This window comes from Seriola aureovittata, chromosome 7 (assembly GCF_021018895.1).
Source record: "Seriola aureovittata isolate HTS-2021-v1 ecotype China chromosome 7, ASM2101889v1, whole genome shotgun sequence".
In the NCBI taxonomy this organism is placed as follows: Eukaryota; Metazoa; Chordata; class Actinopteri; order Carangiformes; family Carangidae; genus Seriola; species Seriola aureovittata.
Genome location: NC_079370.1, coordinates 323,689 through 348,547, shown reverse-complemented (window position 1 = coordinate 348,547; position 24,859 = coordinate 323,689). Strand labels below are relative to the sequence as shown.

At 43.3% G+C, this 24,859-nt stretch overlaps 1 protein-coding gene across 1 annotated transcript; it reads right to left on the bottom strand.

Annotated features, from left to right (window-relative positions):
- Window positions 1-620: 620 nt before the first annotated feature.
- On the bottom strand, window positions 621-24,577 carry nr2f5 (nuclear receptor subfamily 2, group F, member 5). Its single transcript, XM_056381862.1, has 4 exons — window positions 21,893-24,577; window positions 10,370-10,650; window positions 8,366-8,612; window positions 621-2,862 (listed from the first exon to the last, which is right to left on the bottom strand). The coding sequence occupies exons 1-4, from the start codon at window positions 22,257-22,259 to the stop codon at window positions 2,543-2,545; spliced, it is 1,215 nt and encodes a 404-aa protein (XP_056237837.1). The 5' UTR covers window positions 22,260-24,577; the 3' UTR covers window positions 621-2,542.
- Window positions 24,578-24,859: the final 282 nt, after the last annotated feature.

Genomic DNA, 24,859 nt, shown 5'->3' with positions numbered 1-24,859 from the left:
CCAGATTCTGACTCTTCCATCTGCAGCCTCAGCAGAAATCCACATTCATCAGTCCAGGCTACGTTTTTTCAGTCTGGCAGCCTGATAGCTCTTTTTGTCAGCTCCAACCGGTCTGGCCATTCCCCTTTGAGCGCTCTCATCAACAAGGTGTCTCCATCCATGGTTTTTGTTTTTGGCTCAATCCTAGAGACAGTTGTGTGTGAAAATCGCAGGAGATCAGCAGTTTGAGAAATACCCAAACCAGCCTGTCTGTCACCAACAATCACAGTTGTGTTTGCTGTGAACATTAACTGCAGTTCCTGACCTCTGTCTATTTACATAACATGTCTACAATTTAAGCATATATAGATTCATATACAGATTTGTATGGGCTAGACACATATGTCAATGTATGAAATTCCAGTTCCATATATATATTCCATGTACATATATTTATATATGGACATTTTATGTATGTACATATATTACATTTACGTAAAGTTTTGCAACAACTGTGTGAATGTTAACAAAAATAATAAGAATAGTTAGTGCTAGATCATGGTTATGAAAACTGAAGCACATATCTACTGTATGCACCGATTTGAGTTCTAAATTTACAGCAGGAAAAGACATCAGAAAACTTACTGTGAACAACAGAATTTTATTTCAGTTAATGGATAATCCATATTTTCAAACAAAAGTAGAGGGGCTAAAAACAAACTCATATTCTGTGAATTCATTAATCAACAGACAGCTTCCTAAGGTCCCAGATGACTTGACATTGATAGCACAGTGCCATGTTGGAAATGTGAGACAGGTTGTCAAAACAAACTCGCTTCCACCAACGGGAAGAAAAAAAAAAACAACTTCAAATAGTCCTAAGCTAGGTCACAGTCATAAGTCCAACTGGGATAATATTGTAACATAGACTGAGGTTTTCAGAGGTTAGTGATACATTTCTCTACAGTATCGGTACGATAAGCTCAAATGACATGAGTCGAGGGGGTTTTCCCTATATGACAACATCATCAGGAAGTGGAAAAGAACTTGCATGAGGTCTAAAAAATGAAAGTGCTAATGATGTTAAAGCAGAACTATCTGTTCTCACAAGATTTTTTTCTTGATATTATAAGTTGATGCATTTAAAAAAAAATGTTTTGCATCGCTTTTCTGTGACTTTATGTGCACATGTTTTCATTTTTACATCATATGAGTTCATTTCCTCTCCTGACAGGACATAATACCTGTTATAACAGGTAACGAGAGATTATGGCACAGTCATAAGATAAATGTTCAGTGACAAAATCTTTGTTCTAAGGCAAGTACAGCTAGTTTTGTAAAATGCCCCCCACCCCAGTCCAAAAGGTCCAATATTGACAATCATGACTGAAAAACAACAATGAGGATGAGTTGTGTCGCTCCTGTGATAGCATCATGTCAGGAGTTAGAATTTGAATTTTGGGCTTTTTGAATAAGTAAAACGCTCGATCGGTCAAATGATGGACGGGTAGCAAGAATCTACCAGTGCTGGGATTTTACAGGAGTGAATAAGTGTAGGTTCTGACTATAAAGCAAGTGCCTAAGCTTTTATTTGTATTTCTCTTTTACAAATTCCTTCTCTCCCCCTGAGACCCAAAAAAAGTATATAGTCAAATTATAGACAAACCAAACATTAAAATTTCATCACCAACACTACCGCAAAAATAATCTTAACTATATGCGTTTCTCAGCTTTGGCACAGGCTGCTGATAAGTGTAAATTTAGCTGGGTTCATCTTTTTTATACTTGTACTGATATTGGCATGACTATCTGTCTGTCTGTCTGTCTGTCTGTCTGTCTGTCTACCCACCCTTTGAACCTGAGCTTTTCCCATTGAACCCTAATATGCTATAGATGCCTATGAATCAACGATATACTGTACATATGGACACAATCATGAGTTTTCTCTCCATATAAACAGTGCTAATACAAACACACACAATAAAACGTCCTCTGCAAAAGTCCAAGACATTTTGGCATTTGTCTTTTTTTTTTTAATGGCTTCTGGTTTTGTTTTCAAAAATTGGTAAATATACATCAGGCCTTGTGCTCTTGGTTGTAGAGTCCCATTGGCAAAGCCCTTATTCAGTATTCGCCATACTGGGATGCTTGTATACAGCCTCTTTAAGTGTAGGAACAGCACCAACGATAGAGCAAATGTTTTGTCTTTTGCCGCCCCTGTTTGCTCGGGGTTTGAGACTGACATCTGAAGTGAGTCCAACAGACCCGCTGGTGAACTGTGCAATAACCCGTTCTACCAACCTGTCCATCTCATGCCACATCTCAAATGTAGACTACACCATCAAGTCAGGGACTGCAGCGGGGCCACCAAGTTTCTGCAATGGCCACGGTGAATGATTGGCTGGCTTGTGTAACCGGGACAGTGACAGATTGTACCGTCAGTGCGGATTTTTGTGCGGAATGGCAAGGAAGATGCTTCCTCTGGGAAAGCTGAGAAGTTGAATGCAGAGAATGAAGAGAAGTAAAGGTGGATGGATAAGTGTATTCAGATGGATGTTTCTCCTCATGGCCCGTTCTCATTGTAGTGGAGGGAGATGGGCCGCTCGCGCTGCACGGTGGGCATGTAGGGCCAGTTGTAGCTGGAGCCCGAGAGCAGCATGTCGCGGAGCAGTGTCTCGATGGGTGTCTTGCCTACCAGGCGCACGAAAAACAGCTGCTCGATGACCGGAGAGGAGACAATGCGCAGGGACGGCAGGCGGAGGAGGAGGCGTCCAAAGCGGTTTGGCTGGCTGGGGTACTGGTTCCTTACGTACTCCTCCAGGGCGCACTGAGACTTCTCCTGGATGCTCTCCACATGGGCGACGTCTGACAGGCCCATAGCATCTAGCAGGGAGGAAGAGAGATAAAGATTTATAGTTTATCACTTGATCAAACAAAATCCTCTTTATGTTGTCTGAATGAACCCTTCAACAAAGTAAACAGAATCGCAAAAATATGAGCAACAACCAGTTTCTTCATAAAAAGTGGAGATGCCAGTGATGGGAAGGAGACTGAATCCTACTGGGACCAGAGTGCACATCACGTCTTTTGATCGTGGTGCTTTAAATTCCCACCTGACTGTGACAGTGATTTGTCGGATTACACAAACCCTAACTAATCGTAGTTTGCGGTCTTTCACGATCTCTATGACTTGTGTGTCTATGACACAATCACAATCGTTAGATCAGTGATTGTGTTTCTTTGAGACTTATTTCAGGGCTGCAGCTCACTCCTTCACCTCCGAGTGCAGTGTAGCTGCTGTGTATCTGCTGTAACAGCTCTGTGCTGGACAGGTGTCCATTTACAGTGTTTGTGCTCTGAAAGACGTCACAGCTCGGAGAAGGGGAGAAAATGAGCATGTTGACCCGGGTGTTGTGTTTACATCAATGCCACTCGGAGCCGGTTAATACCCGTGTCTGCTGCAGAGGCATTTGACTGGGGTGTGAATGTTGATTATTCTCTTTTCCACTGCAAACAAAAGCCTGATGTTAGCGAGTCTTAGCAGGTTTTTTGACCAGTGGAAAAGGGGCTGTACTGTGTAGGACAAAAGATAAAATGTCCCGTTGGGATGTTCAGTAACTGAGGCTTGGATTTTTTAAGAGATTTTGCTCTTTAAATGTGGGTGGCTCATTGTAAAGTCTTGATGTCCTGTACATTAAATCTAATGAAGGTGACTGAGAGAGATGGATGGGATGGATGACACACAGAGGGATAATAACATGTAATGAAGAGCCGACTGTTTTTTTTTTTTCTCCTCACAAATTCCTCAAGTCAGAGAGATCTCGCTGAGACTTGAGGAAATGGAGGTTGTCACTGCAGAGATACGTATCCACTACACCCCTGTGGTCTGTGTTCACGGCACACTACAGCCTTCCCTCTTTCCCTCAGCTGGAGGTCATGTTCTGCCTTCCACCTCCTCACACCTCCCCTCCCGCCGGCCCCCGCCTTGGCAAGAGTCTCGCACAAACGAGAGAGTGTGTAACACTGTGCGCGATACTTTTCACACCCTCTGTGTGCAGGAGGAGTGCACAGGGGATTTAGCAAAGGAGGTCAGAGATGTGTGAACTCAAAACAAAGACACATTTTACTGTACTCTGCCACATACTGTACATTCAGTGGAAGTGCTCTTTGACTCTGCCCCCTGAGTGAACCCTCATTTGGAAGACAGGTTTTTCGATGAGGGCAATTTCTTCTCAAGCTCGTTCTCTTAGTCTAAAAGCGCTGGCCCGTAAGTTTTAGCCTGTCATCTTGCATCGTAGGTCCCCTTTGTCATCTCGCACTTTGATCTGTCCCTTGCGTAAACCCTGCCATGCTGGGTTCCCGACAACAAAAAAATTGAATTTACCTCATATTTTAATCGAGCGTGTCAACCCCCCCCCCCCAGCGGCCACTATTCTCATCATTCTGGGTGAATAACTGCCCCCACGTCGGCTGTATTCCCCTCTGCTCGGTGAGCAGCTCGGACTGTTTTTTTGTCCCGCCGCCATTTTTGGTCCTGCGTGACAAGGCGGTCACTGCCTGGTTAGGATTAGCAAAGCTGTCCGTGCGACTGAAACCACTTCGCGTGCCGAAGCGACAGCTCTCTGGGTGCCCTTCCACGCCAAGTGCCGTGTTCTTTTGTCTGATCCTTGGACACACACCGGGTCAGTGGGGGTGAGGGATCAGGGTGGCAGGACTGAGATGCCCATTCTCTGATGTGGCTTGATGGGACTGGGCTTCACAGGGGGAGTGGAGGGAGGGGACTCAGAGGGAGGTGAGAGACGATTGGTGATTGTCTGAGCTTGTTAGCTCATCCCACCAGGTCAGCAGGAGTCAGGTTTATTAACGGGTCTGTCTTTGTATGCGTGTGTGTGTGCGCGCATGTCTGCCTCCGTTACATTCAAATTTCTGTTAATATCTGCACGTTTCACTAAGTGCATTGTCTTCTGGAGTCTCTTGGCAAGACATGGGGTTTCTTTTTTTGTTGCAACGAGTCTACATATGGGTACATCTGCCCGCATACAGGGAAGTCACATGGGATGCTCAGGGCTACAGGGGTTATGTAGGTCATGGTCGAGGCTGTGGCGAATCCTCTGTCTCACTGAAACCCACCATACATAATTCAACTCCCATGGTGGGGGCGTAGGGCCCGGGGCTTGGGCTGGGCTTGGGGCTGGGTTTGGGGAGCTTAGAGAGGAGGGGTGGATGACTGGTTTCAATAATAGATGGGATCATGAAGGAGAGATGGCTGATGAAAGCAGGGAAGAGAAAGGAGAGGTGGATCCGCAGCCACCCACGTGCATTGGAGGAGAGATGCTAGGTATACGCAGAGTGAATCTGACAAGCCATGCAAGGGAGAAAAGAGGGAAAATGCAATAAAAAAACACGGACAAGAGACATCTCTGTGTTGGCTTCTTCACCATCCGATTCCCCCTGGGTCACGAAGCATGATCTCTCAGTGAAGTATCACAGATGTGACAGTATTTTGGCTGGCACTGGAGCCCAGTGACTGTTGGGATAAACCTCAACAGGGTTTGTGTATAAGCAGTATCACAACAATGCCTATCTCATGGGTTTCCTTAAACCATTATGTTTTGATTTAATCTCGTGTGTGGCTCAGTGGGGAAACATAATGCAACACGGTGAGGGTGTCAGGCTCAAGTGCCCCGTGTTTTTTTAAACAACTTTGGATACAAACGACATAGCTTTGCTAGCATAGCAGCATTTCTTTGTCATGCGTCCTACTAGCTGTAATATAAAAAAATATAAGATTACAAGATAAATATCATAAGGAGGAAATTTTAGCAGATCTTCCTTTTTACTGAGTATAATAAACATAATGGCTCATGTGTGTATCTATTAAAAGAATGCATGTCTCTATCTAAACTAGCTTCCATGTTTAATGTAAATATAAATGTAAATGTAAAATACTTGTCCGTAAGTCTTTCCCACCAAATATTTTTTAAATATTAACCACAGAAACTCAGTAAAATACAGGACAATCAAAGATAAAAGTAAAAGGTAAACAGTCCAGGTAAAAGCTTACTATTAAATGAGGCACAAGCAGCTACTCACAGGGTCAATAGCTGCCTTTTACAATATGAGAGAGCGATCAAATTACAGTCAAATTCATGGAGGGCAGAGACCATGACTGAGTAGCGGGAGGACTGTAGCAGCAGCATTTACATATGGAGCCAATGAGACAATATCTGCTGCAGCATTAGAGGTCACCTCTCGGTCAGGCTCAGTGGAGGTGAGGAGGTTGCGGGTTAAGAACAGTTGAAGTGTGTGTGTGTGTGTGTGTGTGTGTGTGTGTGTGTGTGAGCTCAAACTGAATTTCAACACAGCAGAGAGAATAAATTATTCTTGGGGCTAAAGCATTAGAGCAACTTCTTTTTCTGTGGTTAAATGATCAAGTAAATTTACAGTCATGGACGGGAGTTTGGTTCTCTGCTGCTCTGTTGTCTCACAGCACTCGGGCCTTTTCAGGACAAACAAAAGGGAACGCTCACATGAACATCTGTCATCATCTGTCTGTTACATGATGGATGTTCATCACGTGAATCACTGATGGAGTTTCATTTCATTCATTTTCATTTTGGCATTGAAGCCTTAATAAACAACAATCATGTGTGTGAGGGACGCTCGCCTCCTCTTGTCACAGCAGAGCCTCTAAAAAAAAGTTGAATCATGAATTTTATTAGATGGAGATTTCTGCTGCCTATTTTATAATGTCCAACTATGCATAAGCAGAGAATTACAAGACACTAAGTTGCTGCATGTAAAGCTTTTTGCTGGACATCCATTCAGTGGAATGTGTTTTCTGGGTCATTGAAGTGGTTTTATTTATTTATTTATTCATTCATGTGCAAAGGAGACGATTATGGAGTGATACATTTTTTGTGCTCTTATTAAGAGGATGCAACTTGCGCATTTTAATCTCTTTGCATTTCACTATGTGCTGCTGCCGCCTTTATGTTCATCTGATGGCATTCAGTTAAAGCTAGTGTCACATTCAAAGTGTTATGAAAATGTTTCTATGTCCGACCTAGTAAAAGTGACTGGGGTGTTAATTAAGACATGAGACTGACATGTAAAATTATATACATGTTATTAACGTAAGAAGAAAGTCTGCAACATATTAAATATAAATTTGCTTGTTTTTTTCATGAATTAGATTTTAGCATAAATTAAAAAAAAAGAAAAAAAGTATATTAACAGCTGACTGGATGCATGGGAGTATTTTCATGTTTGCTAGCAACAGCAACACCTTTGCCTGACAAGGCAACAGCAGTATAAGTATATAATGTCTACACTAGTATTATATTGTTTCTGTACAACAGAGACAATAATGCTAATAATAACAAACAAGCCCAATGACATGGATTTACATGTATTATTTATGATTCACTGGTTGTTGTTGTCCCTAGTGATTTATGATGCTTAAACGCGCTGCGTAACCGTCCTGTTGGTCATTTGTCTAATTCAGCTGAAGCTGTTTACATGTGCTTTGATAGCCTGCGACTAAGTGTCCGTGTTGACGTGAATAAACCAGTTAACAGAATGTTCCTGTGCCAGCGGAAGTCAGCTCACTGGTCTGCTAATTCCTCCCTTTCCGCCTGAGCACTAGTAAATTTGCTGATGTTTTTGTTGACATCAGAATCTTCCCATAATCCTCTTTGGGTCTAAGTTCGTGTAGAGGGAAAAAACAAGTGAAAGCATTGACCTACTCTCGGTCTACTATAGTCCTAATCTACCTCCGGTTTTCTTCTCTAGTCACAGTGAGGACCTGGACCTTTACTTGTGGACTATTTATGAAATCTTGTATTTCATTTATTTTATCAATTTCTTTTGGTATGTTTTCCCTGCAACATCGAAGGCACCCTGAGCCATCTGGCAGGATTTGTCTTTGAATTTCCTCTCTTGAGGTTTGTCCTGTTGTTCCCTCAGAGCTCAGTCTTGGGCTCAATTAGGAACTGTTACTCATGTGAGATTGTAGGTTATTGTTATATTGTGACATTAAACTTTACATGACTTCTGTCAATCCATAAGACATTTACATGAGTACACATGAAAACGTTGCCATTGTCTCTAGACAGAGGACAATATTTCACTTTAGTAGAGCCATGATCTGACTGCTTTGGTTTAAAAGAAGACAAATGAGGTATGAGTATCCTTACATATAATATCCGAACTTCTACTACAATGGATTTCTAATCATGTTTGAACTTTTGATTGCCCACCTACATCCACCTACAGTTATAGCCTGTTTCAAAGTCACATTACAGACCCAAAATCCCACTGAAATGTCATGCATTCCCTGTGACTCTCCTCTGTTAATGCGTAGACGTGCTTCATTCAAACTCACCGGATGTGAAGAGCACGATGGACTTGAGGCAGGAATATTCAGCCGTGTCGACCTGCAGGGCCTTCAGCTTCTCCACCTGCTCTTGGAAGACGCGGATGTGGTCCATGAAGGCCACCACACGCTCTGCTGACATGGGCGAGGCGTGCAGGCCGGCCGCTGCAAGCAGAGGGGCCACGTGAAGCGGCATGGAGCACTGGGCCGCATTGAGGACGAAGAGCTCGCTCCATGACATGCGCAGCAGTGCCACCTAGAATACAGGTAATATAGAGTTGTTATTACAGGAAGGAAATTTTACTCCTTCTCGTCTGTCGGCAGGATATCTCAAAAACATAAATTCGGATTTGGATTTGAGATTTCTATTATGAGGCAATTATTCATTTTCAATCATAAATACTAAACTAATGGAGACAATTCAAATACTAAAGGTGTGTTTACAAGGTCCAATCAATTTCACTTAAAATGTATGTAATAAGAGTTTGCACTCTTCAAGTGCTTTTAGGCTGTAGATCTCATTTACACCTTGCATTAACAGGAGCCAAACTGCAATTAGAAAGCAACACAAGATGCGCTTAACATCCAATAATGCGAACCACCTTTGGCGATAGTCAGTATTTGGTCACCGTATCAAGGAAGACGAGTCGAACAAGTGAATATTTTACAGCTAAATTGGGTTATGATGAGTTTAATGCCAATTAGCATTATTTGTGTTCAGTAAGAAGAGCTGCACAGTCAGCACTTTGATACATGGAATGAGTTTTAAAAGCAGAGAAAGAAGCTTCAAAGGAAAAGGAAAAGCAAAATGATTTAATGTGCCAAGGAGCTCAACTGTTCCAAATCATGACTTTTATATGAGGAACAGCAGTCACAAGTTGAAACAGGAACATGGATATATATATACAGGGTGTTGACATGTACTGCAATTTGGCATGCAGCCTTATGTGACCCACCTTTGTAGCAACATTTCTAATGACGGTTAGCTAAGTATTCCTTTTTGAAGCATTCACATTACTTTGTTTACCCTGGGTAATATCGCTGCACACTGTAGGATTTTACACACAGTCGAGTTACAAGACACTTGAAATCAAAAGTGTTTCTTTTTTTGTTTTTTTAGAAATCATAGAACCACTGGTACAATACTGAAGCAGAGAGATGACAGATATATCCAGCATGTCGACGTGAGATTAATGATATAGTAATGATATGGTGCAACTATAGCGTGACATATTTGTGATGACTATGTCCGCCCAAGGTGCATGTGAATATTTATAGGTCAGGCAGTTACTCTGTGCCAGGACCATACAGCTGGTGTAAATCTGCATGTGCAGGATTGATGTCATGTCTGTCCATATTGAATGTCACAAGTGCCTGTTTCTGCCTTCAGTGAATAATAACAGAGCTGATTTCTTTTTATATGCCACTGAGTGAGAGCCAACAGAAGACTTCATTAGTTTATAGGTTTATCTTCTTCTTTTAAAGTGTGAGCGGGTTTCAGAAAGCTGTGTTTTTTCATTGGGATACAAATTTCTTTTGGTTTTGATTCATTAGAAAAGTGGAATGTAACTCCTTTTTTTGCTTTAAGTCATGCTTCATTAAAGGAAAAGTTCAACATTTTAGGAAATATGAAGATTGATACCACTCTCATATCTGTATGGTATAAAATATGAAGCTAAAACCAGCAACCATTTAGCCTAGCTTAGCTTAGTTTAGCATAAAGACAGGAAACAAGGGGAAACAGCTAGCCTGGCTCTGTTTCTGATAATAGCCAGGTGCAGTGTGTTCCTGGAGTCTGGTCACTATGAGGTTTTCCCTCACATAAACTCAGAGCCTGGTTAGCTGTTTCCCCTGTCTTTATGCTCAGCTAAACAGCTGCTAGCTGTAGCTTCATGAGCTTGGTTCAATCTTCTCATCTAACTCTCAGCAAGAAAGAAAACCAGTCTATTTCTCAATATGTCAGATTATTCCTTTAAAGTTGGGAAAATATTCAACCAGCAGCGGTCGACTCACCTGATCCATGAGCTGCAGGTCAGGGAAGAAGGGGATGTTCTTGGCCCATTCTACAGCACTGAACAGCAGCCTGGCCGCCAGTTCACAGATGTTCTCGATGCCCATCAGATTATTTCCCTGCATGCACTGGGCCCCGTAGCGAGATGTCGGGTAGGGCTCTGCACGCAGCAGCAGAGAGATGAAGCCGGATAGGTAGGGTTGACCGTTGTATGGGTCGGTGCCATTGGTCAGGTACTGTCCCGGGCTGCTCTGGGAGTTTGATGTGCGCCCTCTTTGTACAGCTGAAAACAAGACAAATGGAAATTAGAGTTCAGATGCGTAAATCTGGACTTTTAATTCATGATAATGTGAACTTGCTTCTGTCTTTTCTTTCTTTGCATAAGTCTTCATTTCAGTCTGGCCCACAACTTTGAACAGAAAGTGAATATCTGCCATAAGGATCTTATTACACTTTTATGATTTAGGGGGCCTGCTGTAACAGTATGTGATACACCTAAACCTGGTTTACATCCAAATGGCTCTTATACAGCCTGCATGGAAAGTGGAGTGAAACTTAAAAGCCTGCAGGAGAAACGGAGGGGAGACGAGACGAAGACAGAAAAGAAAGAAGTAAATTGGGCGTGTCAAATGTGTTGGGTGGGTGGTGGCGTGGGGGCTGAAGAATGGGGTCGAAGGGGCGAAAAGTGTAGAAACGGGAACATTTCTCTGACTCCTAAATATGTCAGCGCTCGTCTTTTCAGTGAAGCGGTGGAAAGTGGCCAAGCCGAGGCCATTCTGCACCGCTGCTGTGCATCAATGAGTAATGACGAGCAGCAGCTGGTAAAGATATAACACTTCTTCACACCTACATATGTTATGCACCCGCATATGTATACACACATACACACACCACACATGAATACGTACGGTCACACCCCCCCTCCTCCCCACCTCCCTCCCTCTACTGGCAAATGGCTCAGCCTGAGGCAAAAAGAGCATGCAGAGGCCAAGCTCTTGTACACACACACACACACACACACACAAATGCCCAAACCCCCCCGTGTGGAGCGATGATGATGCGGCGAGTGCTCAAAGGCCCATTTGGAAAACACCTGTTCAGTCATCCCCACTGTCTGACTAATAACTCCATCTACTGTTACACAGAGCGGGTGAGAAAGTGGAGAGAGAGGGAATGAAAATGCAGGGGGGGCGGGGGGGTTGGGGGGGAGGGGGGCACATGTGAGGGAAAAAAAATGAGGTAAAAGGGTGAAATGGTGAGATAAGGTGGAGAAGTAGAGAGTGAGTTGTGATAAGTTGAGAATTGAGGGCAGAGAAAAGTGGAGGGGGGGAGAGAGAGAAGGTGTGGAGTTCAATCTGTTTGAATATAGCCTGAGATGAGTCTTCAGACAGAGAGCAGTGGTTTACATAAAGAGACAGGTGGAGGCAGGAGGTGGAGAGAGAGAGGGGTGAAAGAAAAGGGAGAAGGAGGGGGTTTGGAAAATGCTTTTAACTCTGCATCACCTGTCACCTCACAAGCAGCAGCTGTGTCAATTGAACGCACCGTGGCACGTCTGAAAAACGAGGGGTCAAATCACTCAAGAGCATTATAAAATTGCCCCTAATTCTAGCCTGTCCTGCGTGTCGAAGAAATACCTCTGCACAAAAGGTGTTGACCTCAAAACTACTAGTTTTCCCTGTGAACTTGTGTCAACCCGTGTTCCCGGAAAAGAATGTGGTCTCCTTTGGCAAACAGCGCGGTCTCGCTGGGCTAAGCTATGAGGAGGTGCTGCCTGTCACAAAGACGACGTTGCACAACGGGACATTCCTCGTCACTGGCGCTCCTGCAGCTCTTGTCTTGCTCTGCAGAGGACAGCTGTCAGATTAGCCACACGTGTCTTGTCTTTGCAGGATTTCACAATCAAAAGGTGAATGAAACACAGCTCTGAGCGGCGACACTGAGAGCAGTCCAGAGAGCAAGGCGACAAATATGGACAAATATGTTCTCTTCAGGCGCTCGGATGTGTGAAGTGAAAGACTGTTAAACCGTGCAGTGCTGTCGATGTCAGTCAGAGAAGTTACTGTGACGTAGGTTTGAGAGAGACTCAACAAGTTGTCCCTATCAGCACGGACATCAGGGGTGCCTTCCAAAACAGCTACAGATCAATGTTGACAAAATGAAGCTGGTTTATGATTTGACAACTCTATGGTTAAGGTCTGGTTAGGTTTGAGCGTAGAGTTAGGGTCCATCTTCGTGGTCACAACAATAATAACTACGTAGTTAGGGAGCGATCATCATGGTCAAAATAAACTAATGTTGGCTGAAACCAACAGCGGCCTCCTGTGTTAACATTTTTTTGGGGAGGAGTCTCAGATCTCCTCTCCACACAGACTTTGTCACTCTGCATCAGTGTCACCTGACCTCCTGCTTTCACGGTGGACAACAGTCACATTTCCTCCGGCCGCTAGAGGGCTTAGATGCTTTAATGTAAACAGGTGTTGTTTGGGGCCACTTGCTGAAATGCTTCAGTTGGATGAATTCCTTGGGAAGACAGTCTCGAAAGACTGTTCCCTGACTGTCCATATCTAAGTCTGTGCACTTCCACGACCTAAAACTGTCACCCTGTCCAAGCTTGTTAGCGTGTTTCATCCAAAAAGGAAACTTCTACAGTCTGGTCTCCACTACTTCTGGTCTTATCACTGATGCACTTAGCAGGCTTTGAAACACAACGTCCCTGACCTCCACGGACAATTTATCAAATTCATCAAAAATTCAATGACGTGCCACAAATTCCGCAACCTGTCTGGGACCCTGTTCATGTGGCTGATTTGTGATTTCACAGCTATTAATCTGCTCTCATATTGATTAGTGGTTAATCCTGCAGATGGTGGCAAATCTACTTGATCCACTTGACTTTTCAAAAGCCTCATTGTGGGGGTCACTCGTGGCTGAGAGGCAGAGCAGTCAAGTACGTCCGACTGAGACACATCGCTCTCTGTTTTTCCTCGCCTACAGCTGGCTGACGAGACCGAGGGAGAGAGAAACAAAGAGGGAAAGGAGAAGGGAGAGAGAGAGAGAGTGAAAGAGGGGTGATTATGGAAAGGTCCAAAGCTATAGAGAGAAAGAGAGACAGAGTGTAGAGACAGAGATGTAGTATCTTGACATAGAGGAGGGCAGCAACAGAGAGCCAAAGAGACAGAAATGACATTAGAGAGAAGCAGATGCCTGAGGATAAGGGAAAAAAAGGAAACCAGGGTCAGAGACAGACAGATAGAGAATGACAGGGGGGTGGGAGGAGAGAGTCAGATTTGGGTGTCTGCTATAATCTGTTTCCTGCTTTTTAATTGGTGCACAGTGGCTTATAGCTTAATGCAACTGACTGAGCTTATCATCTGACAATAAGAAGGGAAAACAGCTAGAAAAGGAAAAAAATACACTAAAGTTGTTTTTTCTTGACAAAAACAAAAGTGACTTAGATTCCAAATTGAGGGCAGAAAAAGCACTAAAAAAAGCTACAAATCCCTAAAACCCAAGACAAAACAGCAGCCCGTGTAGGTAGGGCATGAAATGAGGGCACGGGAATGAGGGAGAGGAGGAAAGTGCATGCAAACAGAGGTACCATGGGACATTTCAGCTGCGACTTTCAAAATGCCACTTCAGCAAATGGCAGCTGGCAAAGAGCACGGTTCGCTGCCTGGCTGCCCTGGATTAGCCTCTGGGTCAGACTGTTAGTGGAATTACAGCAGCTAAATACAATTAAGGCCTATCAACATTTGGACTAAAAGGTCACGGTGCCGGGGCAACACAGACGCATAATAGATTTGGCTCAGTCTAATAGTTGCTTTTAATAAGTAGCTTTTCCATTTCTAATGCTTCCACTGGAGAGCGAAAAATAACTGCGTTACCCTGCATGAACCTGCGCCTGCGTCTCCACATCTCCAGTGCCTCAGCTCAACTGAGAGAGTGTGTGTGTGTGTGTGTGTGTGTGTGTGTGTGTGTGTGTGTGTGTGTGTGTGTGCATGAGAGGGGTTTACAGCATTAGACTGTAAAATGAAGAAAATATTAAAACACGTGGCTGTAAAGCTAAAAAGAACATAGTTTTATACCCAGTGAAAAGAAGATTTGGGAGTAAAGGAAAGATTTTATACGCCTATATGTGTGTGTCACTGCATATGTGCATGGCTGTGATCCAGTTCAGAGGGCAGCGTGTGTGACACCAGGGTGATATCCCTGTGGCTCTCATGGTTTTATTTTGGCCCTGAACTTTGACCTGCGGGTCACTGCTCTGCAGCAGGGCACAGGGAGTCAGATAGGAGCGGAGAGGAGCTAATGTGTAAACCAGGAGAGAGTTAGAGATAAAGAGAAAGACACTGATAAACACAGAGATGTTACTGAGCAAAAACAGGTCGGAAAATATTTAATTAATTTTGAATACCTAAAAATTAGTCAATGAAACAGGGAGCAGTTCTGTGACACACTGCTCTACTGAGCTTTTGACTCTTAACAACATATGTTACAAAAAACACTAATTTTTATATCATAATCTACAAAAACTGAAAGCCCTGCTTTCCTAACTCTGCTATAAAGACATTTACTTTAATAGAATAACAAGGAAGTTGCCATTAGCCTTAAGTCTTAAGATTTTATATTTCAATATTTTGTCTTAATCAGTTAGCTCATGGTTTTGCATTTATAGTGTGTCTTTGAAAAAGCTATGAGAAGTGAAGCTACTGTATTGCTGTGGTTTCAGAGCCCGTTGTCCACAAGTTCTTCTTCTGTTTATTCCACAGAAACATTTTGTGGTGCTATAACCCATATTTCTACATGAATAATAGATCAAATGACTACTTGTACATGAAAGGGGTCACTCACATTGTAGTGACAAATTTTAGCATCTTTCAGCTCTTTTTTTTTTTTTGGTTTTTACTGATCCAATTCCTGTCCATCCTGTAAAAACCCAACTGGTCACCACCTGCACAGCATCACATGACAAGGTTAGAGACTGTGTGATGAGCACTGTGGAGCATTTAGCAGCTAACAGTTAAACAAGAGTGAACAGTGGACTGGTGGGCAGAAACACAACTCTAAATGCTGTGCTGTAGCTGCTGGATGTGGAAATGATTGCTATTGCCATATGAATTTTATTAGGTGTTAATATGTCAGTGTAGTTTACAGCCTGTTTCTGCTGCCCCCAGGTGGACAAAAAAACAGTTAGGTTCAAATATGACAGTGTTAGTAATAGTTGCTAGTATGAAAGTGAGTGAGTGCATGGGGTGTATCTTTGAGGAGAAAACACTGAGAGCATAGCGTTGAATACAAAACAGGACCAAAGGTTCAGTAATGAATGAGTGAGTTATAATTGTAACTGCACTGGAGGGAAACACTTAATTAAAAAGAAAAATAAGGCTGGTGTTTAAAGCTGAGGGCTTGGTATAAGCAAAACTTATATTTCTGCGAGAAACAGAATATAGCAAAATGGATATTTGTGTTGCTCACTCCACTCCTTCTTCCCATCCATGGAGAAATCACTGAGAATAAACCACCTGTACAGTGGAAGAGGGGCTGACTGTGTCTCCAGTCGTGTGTCGAACATGAGAGAGCGAGGGTGGGGGGGGGGGGGGGGGGGGGGGGGGGGGTGAGGGGGCGTGAATGTGAGAGACACAACAGAACGAGAGCGCAGAAGAACCGGAGGCAGTGCAGGAGCGGGAGGGAAACAGTGACACAGACAGAGAGCGACAGAGACGTGGAGCGCAGAGGAGCTTCGCATGAGGACGTTTGCTAGCTTTTGCTGTGCGGCTTGCAGTTGCCTCAGTCTCCCTCTCAGACTTTGATGAGGCAGTTCCTGAATTAATTAGTGAACCAAATTCACCCCGTGCTCAGTGACTCTGATTCGTGCTATCCTTATTTACACTTACACACCGCCGCCCCTTCTGCTCTTTATTTACCACACAGTGGGCCACAGCAGGGATAAGCCCATGTCTTTTCTGTGATTACAGCCTTTGGAGAGGACATTAATGCATCAAGCTGTGTGTACATGTGTTTCTTAAATAGCTCCTTGCTGCCTGGGTTCATTTGTATTTCTTCAGCTAGTTCATCTTAATATTATCCAACAGTAAAAATACATACTATGACTAAGACTATGAGTAGGACTACATACATTAAAGAGCCACTTCCCTCAAAACATATTTTCCTATGCATGCCATGTATATGTTTTTGGTTTAATTGTTTGGAGATCATGAGATATTTCCCACTTACACTTCTGCTGCCAAGCCAGTATGATGGGTGAATTGGAGGAGTGGACTTTTTGGTGCTCAAAGCATTCAAAATAAAATTTCAGCTGTAGTTTGCTTTTCTTTTTTTTTTTTTAGAACAAGGAACCTAAAAGAGAGCTGCTACAACCGGCCTGCATGACAGTCATTCCACTGGTCAAATGTGGCTTGATATTATGTTTTTTCAGAGGTTTTGGAGAAAATAAATAAATAAATGGGTAAATACACACATAAAACAACATATTTCTATAGCATACTTTCTGTTCAGGTGGGATGGTGGTTATGTGGAGGATGTAATAGGCTACCATCAGGAAATACAATCAAAACTATCACATCTGCTTTGAGAGAGACCAGTAGAGTTTAAAGAACCTGACATGACTCACCAGTATCCAGCTGGTATTCTTTTTAAAAGTCAATATAAAAATATTGATTCCATATGTGGCAGGAAAAGTCTGCTGCAACTGATATTAGGGCATCTTGGTTTCACCTGCTTCTTCTTCTTCTTCTTCTTCTAAATAATACTAGTACACTCCCACCCAGAGAGCATGGATAAGATCATCAGCTAAATGCCTGAAATATACATGTGCACAGATTCCCCACGGTGCTGCATCAGAGAACAAATGTGTGGCAGACTGCGGGAGAAGCCTCGTCGGGGGGGTTAAACGCTCCTGACAGTGACTGACAAATTCTGTGCCTCTTTGTTGGCTGCGTGTTATTACAAGTGACCCAGGTGAAAGACAAGAAAAACAAAACAGGTTGAGCTACTTAAGTGACAGGAAAACAGTCCGGAGTCGGTCAGAACGTTCCAGTGACTGACTGAATGAACCTGAGCAGGTCACATTACGTTTACCTTTGTCACATTAGTGATACTGTGGGTTGTATAGTGAGGAGGTCGTTATCACCTCCCCTCACCTTGATGTGTCCGAACGCATTAAAAAGCAGCATCATTCATCCGTTCACCTGCGTGCCTTTAAAGTTGGCCTTAAAGATAACGTCATAAGCTCCACTGGATCACTTTAATGGAGGCCTGGCAGTGCTGCAGCCATTTTCCTCTGAGAGGCCGCTGGTAATGACTTTGGATATGTCAATAGCTAAATTACTGGGGAGGGATAAGTAAAGGTTTTCAGAGGCAAAGGAGGCCAGACCGCAGTGTTTTGGTGTTAACTTGCCCACTGTTACAGGCCCACCGTGGAGTATGGATTAGTCAATACACACTGCCTGTTAGATTTTAGTGCTCCAGTGGGGTATTTACTCGCTGGAGAGGCCCCTGGATGGTTCACACATTTGGACTTTGACTTGAGCCTGTCTGTTATTAATGTTTTAGTTTTGGTTGACCTACATTTTCCGCTGCTGTTGGTATTTTGTCAGAGTGCAATATGGGTCAGAGGAGGCAGCAGCCGTCCCACTGTTTGTGTTGAATGTGGGTACTACAGATTCCTTTGCTACAAATGGATGTTGAGACCATGTATCCCTGCACTCTGCTAACTGTCTGTGTGTGTGTGTGTGTCTGTTGTGTGCAAACAGCTGCCTGGGTATATAATTCAACATACACACAACAGACAAGATGACATTATCATTGTGTATGCATGCATTAACCACACATGTATTTATGTCCTCAGTGAAGTCAGGAGCTCATCCTTGTGCAGTGTTTCAAAATTAAAACATTCACTGCAGTTCAAAGGAACTGTCAGGCCGATTCTCTTTGCCTCCGTGCTTCCTCTTCAGACTAGAAACTGCACTGACAAGCGGAGGTTCTGTGTAGCTGTGCGGTGAGACAATGACACAGGGTCTTAGGGGCTTGATTCCCACTGAGGCCGGCGCAGTAATGTTCGCTGTCATGGCGATGGAAGGTGCTCCGGAGAAAAGTCTCCAACAAATGATATTATGTTCTACACAGCGGTCTACAGAAAGAGGTCAAACGTTGCCTTTGGAAAAAATAAACACTCACTTGAAAGCGAGGAACTTCTAAATCTGACGCGGTCCACTCATGAAACTTTTAACGTGTCTTCTCAGCAGCTAAATATTAATGCAGTCTAAACAGAAAAGTCACGCAGCAGCATTAGTGATATGAAACTCTATTAAAGTATTAAAGCTCTGCTATCCAAAAACTCCCTCTTTTTGTAGCCTCACAGATTTACACTCCATTTGTGAACAAAACCAGTCAACACTTTAAATAATTACAATGACATAAGTTGTTCCATCCACCAGCACTTTCCCTCCATTTTGGTTTTCACTTCGCCCAGATGTGAGGTACATTATGACCTATATGCTCTGATGGAATACATCTCAAAGCAAGTTAAAAAAAGGCTTCTAAATAATTAAGAGCATGACAAACTCCTTTAGCTGAACAAACTGTGTTTCCACGCACGACTTTATTTTGACAATTTCTTTTCAATAACTTGAAAATGGGAAAAAAAGAGAAGGAAATATCACACACAAATTTCACCAGGATCATAACTGAGAGTAAACATCGCGTCTCCCTTGACAACCTTACGTGAACCTCTTGAATAATATAAAGGAAACATGACTTATGTATGACCTGTGGAGGATGCCGGTGGCTGTGTGCTTTAACAGCCCTGACACTTTTCAGTTGGCACCCTCAGTCTTTGAATTGGAGGATACAGCAGTGTTTAATGTACTGTAGTTGTTACAATAAAATAATGGTGTCAGGATTTGTCTCAAATATTCATGAATCTTTACAGAAATATTCAGATATTTTTGTGTTGTGATTAGGAAACAAGATTAAATAACTGAGGATAAATGAACACCTGTGAAAGTGCAAAAGCATATTATTTATAATTCATTAGGATCACTGGGATCACATCACTGCCTTTCTCAGCCTCAAAAACGATTTTTGACTATTAATTCTTGTTTGTATTTCTCTGTTTGGTTAATTATCATAAAATTAGCTGTAGAAAACTGTGCATGTGTCTTAACACAAATTGTCCTAAGTAGACAAATGATCGCTGATAAACAGAAGTCAGACGACAAAGAGGATTTAAGGACACCGTTTAATCCCACTGACCTCAAACACACCAGCAGATGAGCTCAGCCATTAAATTGACTCGCCTCACATTTTTAAGCGTTTTGCGCCCAAGCACGAGTCAAAAAAATATATGAAGGAGTCAGCAGACGATCACCTTTAAAATCTTATAATTTCTAACAGAATTTGGAGATAATTTACTTTCTTTTAAATTTTTTTAATGAATTTCTGGTTTCCTTTCAACATGATACACACTTTTTAATTTTGGAATTAGTTGAAACTGAAGGTAAAGAAATCATTTATGCCTCCAGGAAAGATTTTTTACTTATTTTTAGAAATTAAAGAGACTCAGTGACTTGGGAAGATGAATATTTTTGCAGTGTAGATTAGTACAGCCTATATGCACAGCATTACACGCTATGATATTATCTAAATATAGTAAGTCTAATACCTTATCATGAACAGTATGCAGCCTTCAAGGATTTAAGAGCACACTGCAAAAACGTGTAAAGGACAAACCACTGACGGTGAAATAAAACATTTATTTCGAAGGCGAGCTGGAAATTATAATGTCACATTTGAAGTGTTTTAACGTAAGACTGGATCTGGTGGATATTTTGTGCAATAAACACGTTTGGTCCTCGGGTTCATTCAGTCGCAAAAGAGCACGAGCGAGTCTATGTGGCTTGCGGGTATTTTACTTGAGGTAAGACTGTATGTATTCACACACACACACACACACACACACACACACACACACACACACACACAGACAGTCTGAGAGCCATAGCAGTGCACTAGCGGGAACCCTTGAGGGATCATCTCATCCCGCGCTCTATAGGGAGGACGGGTATTTCCAGCGTCTCCGTATTTACATTTTGGCTCAGGCTGAGAACAAAGGGGCTGCGAGGTCGTTGTGTGTCCTTCAAGATCCGAATCCTGCCGAAGAGTCCTTGAGCAAGACAGCGCGCGGGGGATGCTGCAGCTGACCCTATTCTGTCCTCTGAGAGGGAAAATAAAAGAAGTGACATCTTCACTAAAGACTCAGACTTTTGAGGATAACTGAGGTCAAAGCGGGAGAAAGGTTCACCTGTTCTCAGGAGGTGTGTGTGCACAGTTTGCAGATAAACTGGGGTTGACATTTACATTCATTTCCCAAAGAGATTATACAGAGAATCAAAATATGTCCAGGGTCTCGCTGCCTCAGGAGGGTCTCTAAATGATGTCTTTGTGGCGGGAGCACAGTAATCTCATCCAATGTGCATAAACAAACAAAAAAAAGATCCCATCACCGCCAGCCCAGCAGTTTGGAGAAAGACGTTTGGGCTCCATTTGGTTCACATTTTAAAATATGCACCATCGAATCTCTCATGAATTGGGGGGGTGGGGGGGGTGTCGGTGCTGAATGATAATTAATAAGGGAAGCGCTCCTCTTCACCAGCACGTTTCCACTGCTCCTCTTTGGCACTAACTGACCCGTTCTTAATCCAGCACAATACAACAAATGTAGCGGCATCCTCTTATAGCGGCTCTGGGTGTCGGTGAGCAAACAGCATAATTAAAATAGAGGGACAAAGGAGGGATTTCACAGAACAGAGCGCGCCGGGGTGAATATGTGTGTGTGTGTGTGTGTGTGTGTGTGTGTGTGTGTGTGTGTGTGTGTGTGTGTGTTTGGTAAATGAATGTGAAATAAGCATAGTGGAACCGCAGGTGGTGACTGATTATTTACCCATAACAACAGTGGCTGAGGGATAAACTGTATAGAAGCGCACAACCTTTAGATCAACAGGCACAACAAAACATGACGCACGTTTTACGCACAAAATCTCTCACTGGCACTTCTTTGGTTTCCACGTGTGATGTGACATGTTACAAAAAGAGTGAACTGAGTGTCTGATTTGCCTTCAAGTGTTTTCTTTTCTTCCAGCAAGTGAAAATCTATCGGTGTGGTGGAGTAAAGCTTTCCAATCCAAATCTGCGTCCACATTTGTCTTAAATGCGCTTTGTTGCAAATATATCGTTTTTTAGAAAAACCATAAAACAGGTGAAACTGCACAGGAAACAAGAGCCTCGGCCAATGTGAGGAGGTGGCCACTTGTTTTAAAACTGTAAAGTCTTTTACGGCTGACTTCCAGACTTAACGGCCTGTTCAGATCCATATTTTACAGTGAACAACCTCACGCACAACTTTGGGCACAGAAACACGTTTTGCAAACAAATGCCTCTCGTGCCGCAGGCTCACACTGACATCCATCACACCCTCCACCCCACAGAGAGCACAGCACCGGCCTTACCTTCTCTCCTCATGCCGACTTTGAGGCACTTCTTCAGCCGGCAGTACTGACACTGGTTCCGGTGGTGCTGGTCGATGGGACAGTCTCGGTTCCCCCGGCAGGTGTAAGTGAGGTTCCGCCTCACCGAGCGCTTAAAGAAGCTTTTGCATCCCTCGCAGGTGAACTGACCGTAATGCTTCCCACTGGACTTGTCCCCGCACACCATGCAGTCCACGTTGGGGATCTTGTCCCCGGAAAGTGCGTCGTTCCCCGGGGTGGAACCGTTGGGTGTCCCCGGTGCCCCGCCGGGCTCTTGGCCGCAAATCTGGAGCTGAGACCCCGGATCTGCAGAAATGTTCTCTGGCCACTGGTTTACTACCATTGCCATGCTATCCCCAAACACTTTGGTCTTTGTTTAAATCACAGAAGGAGTCAGACTACGGTGATAGAGATCCGTTCTGACGTCTTGGGAGGAAAAAAGAAGACGAGAAAGGGAGGGAAAAAAAGCGCTTCCCACCTTCTCCGGGGTCAATCTGAGTTTATCTGAGTGTATTTATTCAAAGCGCTGGTCTATATCACTGAGTTCTCTCTGTAAACATCTATCAAAGTTTACAGCAACAGCGAGGTATCAACATGATCGATGCACAAGAGCGTAGCCTACAACTCCCGGTGCTCCTCGCTGCGCAGCAATCCATAAACACGTTGTTCTTCAGAGTGTAACCTCTTGGAAAAGTCAGTCCAATAAGTCAGTGTGTAGGCGGTAAAAATAAACCCTTATCTGAGTCACCGCTCGCCTCTGGGATTTGAAAAAGGGAAAAACAACAGAGGATATGACAGACAACAATATTTCGCCTCTCACTCGGTCGCGCTCAACGCTGCATTTGGATTCACTCAAGATTAATTCTGTCTCTTGAATGACAAGCTGGATTTAATACTGACCGCATTTCACGTGGAGGTTTTCTTTAGTCCCAGTTTGCTCTTGGAAACGTCCCGTGGAGAGTGGTTCAATCCTGGTTCCTCTTGTTGTTGCGCGCCGCGGCGAGCTTCTGGATCGCGACGTCAGTGTGTGCGCTCTGATCTTTATTTACCCAACACACCGCCGAAATATCCTCAGTGCTGCTTCTGGGTGATCGTCCGTGAAGGAACAAGCTGAAACAGAAAACAGTCTCAGCGCAGGACAAATCTTTGCCGCTCGAGTGTTACCGACTTCACCCTCCGACTGGCTGTCCCGTCTCCGAGAGTCAAAGCTACAATTTGGGGAAAGTGTCACTAGCAGGCTGCCTCATACGGCTGCCCCCCTGGCGGTGCTCCATATAAGGTCATAACTGCCAAATAAGGTCATATCCCCTCCCCTCAGCGGGAGCGGTGAAAGATGAAGGGCCGGCCCTGATTGGTCCCAAAAGTCTGGGAAGAAGTAAGGCGCTCTCTGATTGGACGGTGGTCGATTAGGATGGGTTTGACCGACAGGAGCGGTTGTTTGTGATATAAAGTGAATCCACATCAGTGTCCCCCGTGGAAATAACATCTTCTGCATCTTGTGCGTCCAGGAATAATAAACCTATAGTTAATATACACACAAAAAATTAAGTTTAATCAGCTCTACAACCTTCTTTATTCAGTCAAACAGTTTTATCGTTTAAACGATAAGTGCAGCTTTATGATGGGGAGGGGAGGAATTTGTAGTTTTTACGTTTTGGTGCTTCATTCTTGATGTTTGACCTTCACTGTGCTGGAAAATAGTTTTCACATTCATGTGCTGAAGGAGGAATGTTTTTCTGTGCTCACCTTAAATCTGAGTTTAAGACTCATGACAAATGAACAAGATTTCATTATGAAGCCAATACAGGTCCAATACTTCAAGTTTTCAACAGGATACTTGAACTTTTTCTGAAGAGAAAAGCATATTTACTGTACCATAAATTACTTTTCAAAGCAGAGCATACACCATGTCTTGAGGGGATGTTTGAGGGGGAAGAAATTATGTGTGTATTCGTCTAAACTGTCTAGTTCCAGTAGATTTTCGAGCCAATATGACATGAAATAAAAATTGATGATTTGTCTGAAAATATAATTTCAGATTTTATTGTTTTAACCTCGGATGGTCGACTAGAGGTCATAGTTTACCAACCGTTTTATGCACTGCCTTGTAATCAGTCCTGGGTCAGCTGTCCAGTGTGCATGTAATGATCTTTTCTAATAGACTGGTTTCAACAAAATCCTAATTTACCCCAACAAGACCAACAAACGTCGTTTCTTCAGCTGTGACAGAGGAATAAAACTCACTAAAATCTTGCAGAATAACGGATAAATATTTTTTAAATATTCCATAAAGGTCACATATCACGTGGTGAAATATCCCTCAGCTCCACAAAGTCAACAACAACAAAAGTTGTCAAACTCCTCACCGAGTCGTAAGCTCCCTAAATCGTTTAGCAGTCGGGAAAGTGTTGATTTTGTGGGTTTGTTGTGTTACACAGCCTCCGCCAGCGCGCACAAAAGGCCACTGCGGTAATTAACGGTGACAGTGTTGTTCTCTAATGGGCTTTTTCACGCCGAGAGCAGCGGGGACCTGATTATTTCCCCAGATATGGCGTCTTGATTTGTCATGTGAAGGTAATTCCAGAAACATCGCAGCAAGGGGGTCGAGTGTCCCACCGCCCCCGTGCTGCACGGGACCGAGGTCTGAGGAGTGATCATGCGTTCAGACGCGCTCTCGCGCTTCCTCTCTCACTCACATGGACAAGCTGTGGAAAAAAAAATTAAAACAAAAGTCAGTCAGTTTAGACTCAACAATTTAGAGATTTTTTCCTTGCTTCATTAAGACATTTGATCCCCTGATGCCAAATTAAATCTCCTCAATAAATAATCAATAGATTTAAAATAAACAAATAAACAAACTTCATGACACTTACCCAACATTTTTACTTCCTGTTGATGTAGGCTATTTTTTCTCATTAAAGCTCACCACATGATGACAACAACAACAGC

Bases quoted from the DNA above. Each gene is read 5' to 3' on its own strand.
- nr2f5 (XM_056381862.1), bottom strand. From the start codon at position 22,259: ATGGCAATGGTAGTAAACCAGTGGCCAGAGAACATTTCTGCAGATCCG. The intron at 10,651-21,892 runs GTAAGGCCGGTG...TCTTGTTTTCAG, and splicing joins AGTCGGCATGAGGAGAGAAG to CTGTACAAAGAGGGCGCACA. The intron at 8,613-10,369 runs GTGAGTCGACCG...CCTGTATTCTAG, and splicing joins ACCTGCAGCTCATGGATCAG to GTGGCACTGCTGCGCATGTC.